At 42.3% G+C, this 10,926-nt stretch overlaps 1 protein-coding gene across 2 annotated transcripts; it reads left to right on the top strand.

The window, feature by feature from the left end:
- Window positions 1-419: 419 nt before the first annotated feature.
- On the top strand, window positions 420-5,986 carry P2RY1 (purinergic receptor P2Y1). Of its 2 annotated transcripts, none has more exons than XM_073359643.2 (2): window positions 420-814; window positions 2,143-5,986. In XM_073359643.2, the coding sequence occupies exon 2, from the start codon at window positions 2,193-2,195 to the stop codon at window positions 3,282-3,284; it is 1,092 nt and encodes a 363-aa protein (XP_073215744.1). In that variant the 5' UTR covers window positions 420-814; window positions 2,143-2,192; the 3' UTR covers window positions 3,285-5,986. The 2 variants fall into 2 exon arrangements, with proteins under 2 accessions (XP_073215744.1, XP_073215743.1); XM_073359642.2 differs by having other exon boundaries at window positions 2,123-5,986.
- Window positions 5,987-10,926: the final 4,940 nt, after the last annotated feature.

Genomic DNA, 10,926 nt, shown 5'->3' with positions numbered 1-10,926 from the left:
AGTCTGTCTATGGTTTAAGTTATGCATGTGTGTAACCGCGTTCAATAGACAAAATGACACATGGTCATGCCAAAAATGCGGTTTACTATGATCGTAGATGTTAGGAAAGATGGGCTGTGTGCGTGAGAGAGAGAGGTGTCTCTGCGTGTAACTCTCTCTGTAAATGTGATTGTGTTACGTGTTGGTGTGACTGGTCGGGGTTTCCGTCCCTGTGCAGCTCTGTTATCTGTCGGGATGGCTGGTGTTTGTGGCAGAACAACTCTCCGGGTGCCAGGAACTTCGCTGTGTTGTGTGTTCCCTTCCCACTGCTAAAAGCTACAGCCGGCTGTTCAAGGAAACGAACCAGACCGCCTGGATCCTTCCCTGCTATCTCCCCCCTTCTCCCACCCGGGTGTCAGAAGGGAGGGTACGTGGGGCTGAGCTAACACGCCCGTGAGAAAGCCGCTTCTCCCGGAGCCGCTGCTGCGTGCCGCGCTCCTGTTCCCGGGCCTGGAGCGCAGGGGGGCAGGCGCGGAGCCGGCGATTGGGCTGGGGCTGCTGAGTGGGTGGCGGCCACTCCCGGCTCTGCCGCCGCCTCAGGAAGCTGAACTCTGCTCCTCAGCCCGCTCCCGCCGCCCTCGCCTAGTGCCGCGCGGGGCTGCGGCGAGCCTTTAAGGTGGCGCGGCGGGGACCTGGGCTCCTAGCCGGCGCGGGGAGTGAGAGGCACATGCCGCCCTCCGGGCGCCCCTTCTCCTGCCTTCCGGAGGGGCCGAGCAGGCGGCGGGGGGGCGGGGGCCGGATCTCCGAGGAGCGGACCCGCTGAGCGGCCGGGAAGGTAGGATCGCCCGGGGCGGGGAGCGACCCGAGCGCTCGGGGCAAGTTGGCCCCGCCGCGCCCACAAGTTTGGCGCGGTTGCCCCCAGCCCGCCACGGCTTGCCCGGTGCGCGGAGACGGGAGCCTGCCCCGAGCGCCCCGCAGCGGGGGCCGGGACTCTTCGTCCTCCCCGCCGAGGGAGAAGGAGCCGGGGGGAGCCGGGGGGCCAGTGCGGGTGGAGGGAGCTGCGGGGCAGGGGATCGCTTACAGCGGCCCCGAGGGGGCGGGCGGGGGGCTGGAGGGTAGCCCGAAGCCTGAGGTGTTTGGAAGGCGGAAGAGCTGAAGCTCTGCGAGGTTGCCCGGGGGAGGGGAGTCCCTCTGGAGGGGCTCTTGGCTCACCTCCAAGGCGGCAATATAAATCACCGCTTTGGGCAGGAAGCGGGTGTCAGGGAACCTAGAGCACCCTCCCTTTTCAGCCTCCCCTAGTCTGCCCTTCTTCTCTTATCCTCATGAGCCTCCTTCAGCTTGTCCCCTTTTGACCCATTCTCTCCCTCTTCCATTGAGCCCCTGCTGCCTTCTGAGACACCCTTACAGCCCTTGCCAAGTCAGCCCCTCTTCTGCTAGTTCCTAATCCCTCCCTTCTTTCTTTCTTTCTTTCTTTCTTTCTTTCTTTCTTTCTTTCTTTCTTTCTTTCTTTCTTTCTTTCTTTTTTCCAGCCCCTTTTCCCTACTTTGGCTCCTGCCTGCTTCATTTCCCTCTTTCATTTCCTGCCCCTTTCTACTCCCAGTGCAGTCTGTACCCCCATTTCATCAACCACTGGCAGCCCCTGATGCCTATCCCTGGGGCACTGGTGCAGCTGCCACTTCCTCCTTACCCTCATTGTTTCCTCTTTGCTTATGCCAGATTCATGTCCGCTGGGGTCTAGCAAGGGGAGTAAGGAGGGAGGGAGTAGAGAGTTGCTCTGGCTCCCTGGTGACCCCCTATTCAACTGTGACAGGGAGGAGGAGAAGGATCTGTAGCGGGACCCTATTGACTCCCAGCAGCCCACCTGGATGTGTTAAATTCCAGCAGGGATGCTGGCAGTCTTCAGTGGGGGTGAGGAAGGGTGCCTGTGTCATGTCTAAGTGTGACACTTGGCTCGTTTAAATATTTCATAAGAAAAGTTCATGCCCTGTGCTCAACTAAACTGCAGAGAGAAAAATAATTGAATGATTGGTGAATAAAATTGAACAGGTATACATGGATTCTTCATCTGACAATGTTTGAATAAAGCAATAAATAAATAAAATGCTAGGTTCCAACTGGGTCTTTCTTTGCCTTTTCGTTTTAGATGCTTTCTTGTCCCCCCAGAGACAGTTGCTGCTTTACCCCCAGACCTGTCTGACTTTAGTGGAGAGATCATGACTGAAATCCTCTTTTCAGCTGTTTTGAATGGGACTGAAACCAACATTCTGTCAAACACTGGCTGGACTCTGGGAAATGCCACTACCAAATGTTCCCTAACCAAAACCGGCTTCCAGTTTTATTATCTGCCCACTGTCTACATTCTAGTCTTTATCTCTGGATTTCTGGGCAATAGTGTGGCGATCTGGATGTTTGTCTTCCACATGAGGCCTTGGAGTGGCATCTCAGTTTACATGTTCAATCTGGCATTAGCTGATTTCTTGTATGTCTTGACGCTCCCTGCCCTCATCTTTTATTACTTCAATAAAACTGATTGGATCTTCGGGGATATCATGTGCAAACTGCAAAGGTTCATCTTCCATGTGAACCTGTATGGCAGCATTTTGTTTCTGACTTGCATCAGTGTGCACAGATACACAGGGGTAGTGTATCCTTTGAAATCACTTGGGAGACTGAAGAAAAAGAATGCTGTTTACATCAGTACCCTTGTTTGGGTCATTGTTGTAGTTGGGATTTCTCCTATATTGTTCTACTCTGGAACTGGGCTAAGGAAAAATAAAACCATTACATGTTATGATACTACAACTGATGATTATCTGAGAAGTTACTTCATTTACAGCATATGCACCACTGTGTTTATATTCTGCATCCCATTCATATTGATTCTTGGTTGTTACGGACTAATAGTGAAAGCTTTGATTTACAAGGATTTGGACAATTCTCCTCTTAGGAGAAAATCAATTTACCTGGTTATTATTGTGTTGATGGTCTTTGCCGTGTCTTATCTTCCCTTTCATGTGATGAAGACATTGAATCTCAGAGCCAGGCTAGATTTTCAGACTCCACAAATGTGTGCCTTCAATGACAAAGTATATGCCACTTACCAAGTGACAAGGGGGTTAGCTAGTCTCAACAGCTGTGTAGATCCTATTCTGTATTTTTTGGCAGGTGATACCTTTAGAAGTAGACTTTCAAGGGCAACCAGAAAAATGTCTAGAAGAAGTGAGCTCAATGTGCAATCAAAAAGCGAGGAAGTGACTCTCAATATTTTAGCAGAATATAAAGTGAATGGAGACACAAGTATGTGAATGCAAAAGATTTGCAAGCAGTAGCAAAAAACAAAACAAAACTGTCCGTTTTTAAGACAGTAGGATGCTTTAGTGCCATGACTGTTTGGGGAAAATCTACTGAACCGGCCGGCAGGGTTGTTCTTTTTGGAGCAGGGGTGTCTCATTTTGTGAGTCTAAGGAGAACTTAAGCAAAGTAAGTGTAAAAAATAAATAAATAAATAAATTTAATCTTAATGGGGGGGGGGGGAACACATCAGATTTCTGTTTTTACCTTTTTTTTAAAAAAAATGCTCACAATAGTATATCTTTCTGACTGGTGTCAGATAAAATAAGACAAAGCAAATCCCACAGAGGAAAAAATAGCTTCAAATGTGCTGCTTGTGGCAACTTAGAGACTAACAAATTTGTTTGAGCATAAGCTTTCATGAGCTACAGCTCACTTCATCGGATGCTGTTATTGATTCTTTTGTCTCCATTAATAATAACAGGTTTTTTTAAAAAAAATATCCAAGAAAAACTTTTCTTTTGGGCCTCTGTCCATACTTCCATCCATAGCCTCTTCTTTTACACTCACACTGTAAAAAAATTATTTACATTCAGATCATGATGCAGCAATCTTGAACGTTGTCTTGTGTCTTGTGATTTTGCATCTTCTACTTTTGGAGAAAATGATAAAATTTTGGTAGCTAGGTGGTGGTGCCCTTTCTGGTTCTATCTTTGCAGAAGGCTTGATTCCTATAAGGATGGGTTCCAGGCCCATGTGTGTCATGACTCTCACAAATTATTGTGATTGTACATGAAAACTAAAGGTGAAATCTTGGGCATGTTGAAGTCAGTGCTATTGATTTTAGCAGGGCCAGAATTTCACCCTGGTGTTTGCACACAGACTGATGTCTATTTTGCTTTTTGTGCAGGCAGCTACCTATGCATGCACAATTGCAGTACATTTTGAGTGTAGATATCACTTACATTTCTGAGTTTAAAAAAATTGGCACTGCATATCTAAATATCCAATATTTCAGTCCTTGTTGAAGTAAAATCCTCATTGTCTTCAGTGGAAAGAACCAAATAAAGGACCTGAATAAGGACTGCAGGAATGGGGGCTCTGCTTGGGCAAATAGCAGGACCAAAATTACAGATTTGGAAGAGACTTGCTCTCTAGAGTTACAAATTTTGACCAACACTTCACTGCAGTTCTGACACTCAGCATCTGATGCTGGAAGTTTGTGTGACTTCTCTTACGGGTAACAAATTCTATTATTGAAAACACTTTAATTTTATCCACATAAAAGCCGGAGATATTTGAATGATCTTAACCTTCATTTGGGACAAGCATTTTTCACTTGCTTATCTTGTGTGATAACACAAGCTGTTTCCCAGGCAAATTCTTATCAAAATGGGTTAAAGAACAATATTTGTTGGAATCAGAAGAAAAAAAAAAGATAAACTTCAACTTTTTTTTTACTGTGAATAAAGAATTACTGTATCAACAAAATGTTTCAATACACTGCCAATAATGTCATGCTGGGGAGTGGGTACCTTCATAATTTGTCTCACCCAAATGTGTAAAAGGGTCACCTAAAATTGCGCAGAATAATATATTGTGTAATGCAGCAGTCAGCGAGGATTTGAGCAGAATCTATGGGGAACAAAACCTTATTTATTTCACATAGATATTGTTTGAAATGTGTCTGAAAGTATTATTGAATCTCGCGCACAAAATGGCATGATATGTAATGAGTAAATGGTTTTAACAAATCCTCAGCCCCCACAAACTTTATGCTAGAAATAAAAATAAACTATTTCTATCTTGCATATTAATTTCCAAGGACTGACTACATGCAGAAAATGAATAGCTCTAGATATCTCTTGACAACATTGTTAAGCAGCTTACGTTCAGAAACATAAAACTACTTAACCTGCAAAAACTATTTATTTAACTTATTTATTGGAAGACTAAGTACACATGTGAAGTGTTATCTAATAACATTTTAAATGATTCTGTTTTTCATATTTTCAGAATTGAGCATTAACAGAAAAAATAGAATGGCATGTTTGAACTGTTGTAATTGTACTCTAATTGAACATCTTTTATAATAAACTCTCAGATCCAGCCCTGCAAGACATTTTGGACTACCATTTGCTGTTGATGTGCAGTCTACACATAAATTAAGCTACTGTTTAGCAAGCATAACATTTTACAGTAATGCTAAAAATCTCATTGAATCCTATAAATCCAAGAAAATGTAGAGCTAATGCGATAAGTCAAAGCTAATGCTCCTAACTCTTTGTGACAAAACATTGGGATGATTTAGTTGGGGATTGGCCCTGCTTTGAGCAGGGGGTTGGACTAGATGACCTCCTGAGGTCCCTTCCAAACCTGATATTCTATGATTCTATCATTGTTGAATGTACAGACTTTGGTTCTCATTTATACTAAGGCTATACCCTAGAGACATTATGGTGGCAAAGCGTAGCTGAGCTGCTGTAAGTTCTCCTGTATAGCTATTCTATGCTGGTGGGACAGAGCTCTCCTGCCGACATAGCTCTGTCTACACAGACACTTTTCTCTGTGAAACTTATGCCATTTTTACACCCCTGACCAACAAAAATTGTGCTGAGAAAAGTGCTAGTGGAGACAAAGTCTAAGGCTCCTTTATGCTGCCAGAGAATGAGTATCAGCCCCACAGTACATGGTTTCAGAGTAACAGCCGTTAGTCTGTATTTGCAAAAAGAAAAGGAGTACTTGTGGCACCTTAGAGACTAACCAATTTATTTGAGCATAAGCTTTTGTGAGCTACAGCTCACTTCATCGGATGCAGTGAGCTGTAGCTCACGAAAGTTTATGCTCAAATAAATTGGTTAGTCTCTAAGGTGCCACAAGTACTCCTTTTCTTTTCACAGTACATGGTGTGTAACTATGCACTTATGAGGCCGCACTTAACTGAGACATGCACTGGTGGGCTTGGCAGATGAATTAAGGATAGTGTCAGAATGGATTTGCAGACTGTGCACTGAATGGGTTTTTATGGGTTTAAAATCATGTTACTTTCACAGTTTTTTGTGGTCTTTTTTTGTTTTTACCTTCAATTAGGGAATAAAATGTTGCACTGAAGCATGAAACACACATACTCAATAGTCAATCCTCAGATTCAGATAAGTCTGTATTTAGATACTTTTTTAAAAAAAAATCATATAATCAACCCACTTTGTTTTATTTTTTAAAATGTGTATCAAGGCTATGCTAAACCATATTGACTATTCATTAATGTATATTAGACCTTAAAAATCAAGAGCAGCAACAAAATTTTCAGGATACAATTGTAACACATAGGTACAGCTCACAATGAGGGGCAGGGAGGATCTGCACATCTCCATCGGAAACTCAAGAAGGCAATATTCACCCTTCTTAAAGTGGCAGAATGCGTGCTGCTCTGCTCCTTTGTGGGGTACATGATTCTCCCTACAGCACACTGGTTCCCAAACATGGACTGCTATTGTGCCTTCCACACAACAGTGGAAAGTTAATTTTGACTCATCTTGCCTGCATATACTCACTTAAGAGACTGGCCCAATAGCTCACTATGGTCCATTGTGGTAATATTGTATGTAATCAGGATTAATTTTTAAAGGTGACTTGCAGAGGCAAGGCGCCTCATTCCAGTAACTTTACCTCAGTTATGTCCTGGAAGTTTCCATGGTGCAGGTAGGAGGGGCATTAAGTACATTTTTATCTTAAAACTTATTCTATTTTCCTTCTTTCAGGTCCGGTGACATTCAGAATTACCAACAACCAGTACCACCATCCTATTCTGATGTGAGTCCCTGACATGCACCATTCTGAGATGACAACTACCACTGAGTGCAGCTGGAACATGGAGCTGGTCCACAGAATCTCATGTTAAGTCCCCACTTTTTTTTTTAACATTACTGTATTTGGCACACGTTCTGTACCTTGAAGTAGATAGAGCTACTGCAAAATCATGGCACAGGATAACAAGAGTGACTCTCAGTGCTCCAGCATGACTACTTTGTACCTGCAACATCACAGCATGGTGTGTGTTGGGCAATCACATCCGAGGAGGATCTGGCCAACTGTGGCAGGGCTGGATGTCGTGGGACCAGAAATAAATTGTTTTCTTGCTCAATGTGGCATGGGCTCCTGGGGTAATTTGCCAGATATATTGGTAAATACTACTGCCATTTGGTACTTAATCTTATTAAAATGAATTTAATACTAGTGAAAGGTAACCAGCCTGACAGGTCTTTAGACCAAAGGCCCCCCTCCATCTATTCACAGCATAGGCATCAGCAGAGAAAATCCCCTAAACTGCCTCTCACCACATCTCTCATGCTGACCTAGCGGAACCACCTCTAGGTATGTGAGGAGAATACAGTTTTCATTTCCATTCAGACCTTTGCTGACACTGCTGAGAATGCCATTTAGTGACAATGGTGATAGTGGGTTTTGTAGTCCTGTTCACTAGGAACTGGACTCAGGCAATCACCTCCTTACACAAAGTCTGCCTAACAGTACTGACTTCACTCTTTAGTGTGCTGGACTGGACTTGAACCTTGAGCCAGCTATTTTCTCTTGGCATCTTTGCTGGTAGTCTTCTAAATGTACATTATTTATTTAGAGATCCATAAAAGCTCTTGATAAACACTTTTATTTAAAAAAAAAACCTTTAAAGAAATGAATATTTGACCTAAACAGAGCTACAATGATCTATACAGAAATAAATGACTGTTCATGATATGTTTCAGAGTAACAGCCGTGTTAGTCTGTATTCGCAAAAAGAAAAGGAGTACTTGTGGCACCTTAGAGACTAACCAATTTATTTGAGAAGTGAGCTGTAGCTCACGAAAGCTTATGCTCAAATAAATTGGTTAGTCTCTAAGGTGCCACAAGTACTCCTTTTCTTTTTGTTCATGGTATATTTGCATTTTATAGCTCCATAGGGTCAAATTTGCCTCATTCATGCCCATGCGCTCCCAGGAGGGATAATGTCTAATACAAAATGAAGCAACTGTAATCTAGTTACTGTATGTGGGCTGAGGGTACTTTCGAAACTTCAGTAGCTTGATATCATGGCTGTTTAAATTTGTTGTTTTTAAACTAGCAGTTTTGAGTCCAGTTTATGCATTAGCAGCCTAATGAAAATTTAATTTTAAAGACACTAAGTGCCAAATTCTGCCACTGGATGCACATGAGTAACTACCGTTGAATTTAGGGACAGCTTCCCTTGTGCATTTGAGGACAGAATTTGGGATCGAGCTATTATTTTATAGAACTATATAATAAGCATTAAGGGTCGCATTATACCATCACAACATTAAAACCCACAGTCGGGATCTTCCTACAGCCAAGATGCCACTGAATCCTTCCCTCATGAGGAAAAATGGGGGAACAGTGGAGGCAGGGGACCCAGAACCTGTATACCACAGCTCTGCCAAGGGCCAGGACTTCTCCCTTCTGGCAGCATGGCTTCTTAAGGAGATGTGGTGTTGCTACTGGTCATTCCAGCTGAGCTTGTGCTATTTCCCCCTCTTTGGAGAAGATACAGTGCAGACCACAGGGTAGAGAATTAACTCCTGCTCCTTTTGCCCACTGCATCTCCACTGGATTCTGAGAGGCGCATGCTATTGAAAATGGCTGTTCCTTTTATTCACCCACTGCCTACCCCTAAAAGTGAGTAGAGTTCCTCTGGGTCCCAGGCACAGAAGAAGGGGGAAAATGTGCTATCCTGGCTTGGCTTACTCCCACTGTTTCTGGGGCTTTTTTGCCCCATATTGCTTTAGTCTTTTATTTGGTCTCCTGTGTTCCTCACAGCCACAGGAAGCAGTCCTAACATCTTGCCCATTTTCCAGAAATGTAAATTAATACACATTATTCCTAGTCCAAGCATTATAGTGTCCACTTTCTGCCTCAAGTAAAGTTTTGCTGGATAGTATATATGCTTCCCTCTGGGGTAAATTCTGCCTGCAGTTCTCTCTAGACATTTATTTCACGCTCATGAGCATGGCTTCTGAGTACCTATGTGGGCACAATTCCCAGAAATGTATCTGGAAGTTCTAGCACTCATAATACCTAGCATTCATATAATAGCTTACATGTTCAGTGTGGCGTTATACAAACATTAAGTCCCCTCTAATGTAGGTAAGTATCATTATTCCTATTTTATACACAGGCAAACTGACACAGAGAGGTGAAGCAAATTGCCTGTACAGTTAATCAGCAACAGAGCGAGGATTAGAATTTGGACGATTCTGACTCCCAACCCAGTGTTCATTCAGCTGATCATGCTGTTTCTTGTATGTGTAACTAATGGGAATCTTGCATGCATATTCGAGGGCAGAATTTGACCCTCACATGGAAGTTGTCTGAGAACCACTAAAAAATCCTTAACTACAGTATAGTAGCTTGACCTGCAGTTTTATCACTCTTACATTTGCTGTATTATTTTTAACTCCAGAGATTTTTGTCATCATTGAGAATTTGACCACTTAATCTGTATCTGTTACAAAATGTTATGTCTGGGGTGTAAATTGTATTGCATCATCATTTCAAACTAATATGAAGGAATAAAATGTGATTTACATGCTTAATGTTTTGTGAATTTGGACTACAGTGTGTTTCAAGTATATATGTGAAAATGTTTATTTTTCTATAATTCTGTGAGATTAATATTGTTTAGTGTATCCAAAACTTGTGATTAGTAGTGCCATTAATTTGACTTGCCTATGGAGACAGTGTTACTCAATATTTAAGCTTCTCAGGTTCTGTAGTTGATTTAAATCAAAAGTAACTAAAAAAAAAAACTAGTTATGCATAACTCATGAATAAAATGATTGTCTATTTTCTATAAAGCACTGTGTCATTTGCATGCAGTTTTTGTGTAAGGCATGGTGATAGAAACTGTAACTATTTTTAGTGACAACAGAACTGCAATGCAACCACCAGAGTTACTGGCATTGTACCTATCAATGTCAGAGTGAATAAAACCCAATAAAATTATGAAACACTGTTTTGCTGCCTTCTATATTATTACAATAAGTTAAAAATTCACAGGATATTCCTAAAACAGAGATACACACTTGGAGGAAGGGAGGGATCATTATCGTTTGCAAAAGTATATAAATTCAGAACGTTCTTGAAAGGGTGCTGTCTGGTCCACTGAGGTTTAAGACAAGTGAATAAATTATTATGCATGATTGTCAGTTAAAATATTTTATTCAATAGAGCATTTAATGGTCTAACCTACTTTCTAATAAAGAAAATACTTCAGTGGGTGAGATTCTGCTGAGCATACATCAGTGTAATTGAGCTCAGAATCTGGCCCAATATACCTTGAATATCTACCAGTCTTACACACTGTATACGCAATACAAAACCTCTTCATAACCTTCTATTTTCACTTACCACAATAACTGTTTTCATAACTCTCTCTCTCTTTCCATTTTGCTAACCTTTTCCATTTCAGCCTCAGGTATGCATTCCTCCCAGTATTATAAAACACGCAAAACCTTTATCTGACGCTCTACAGTAAATCACCCAGTATATTTAGATCAAAAGCCAAAAATATCTCTATAGCTCCTTTTTCTCTTTGTGGATGGCTATTGCATGCTGATTCTGCTGCAGGGTAACTACACATTGCTT

The sequence above is a fragment of the Lepidochelys kempii genome, chromosome 9, assembly GCF_965140285.1.
Source record: "Lepidochelys kempii isolate rLepKem1 chromosome 9, rLepKem1.hap1, whole genome shotgun sequence".
NCBI classification, from domain to species: Eukaryota; Metazoa; Chordata; order Testudines; family Cheloniidae; genus Lepidochelys; species Lepidochelys kempii.
Note: the sequence above shows the minus strand (reverse complement) of the source record. Positions and strands in the feature narration are given on the sequence as shown.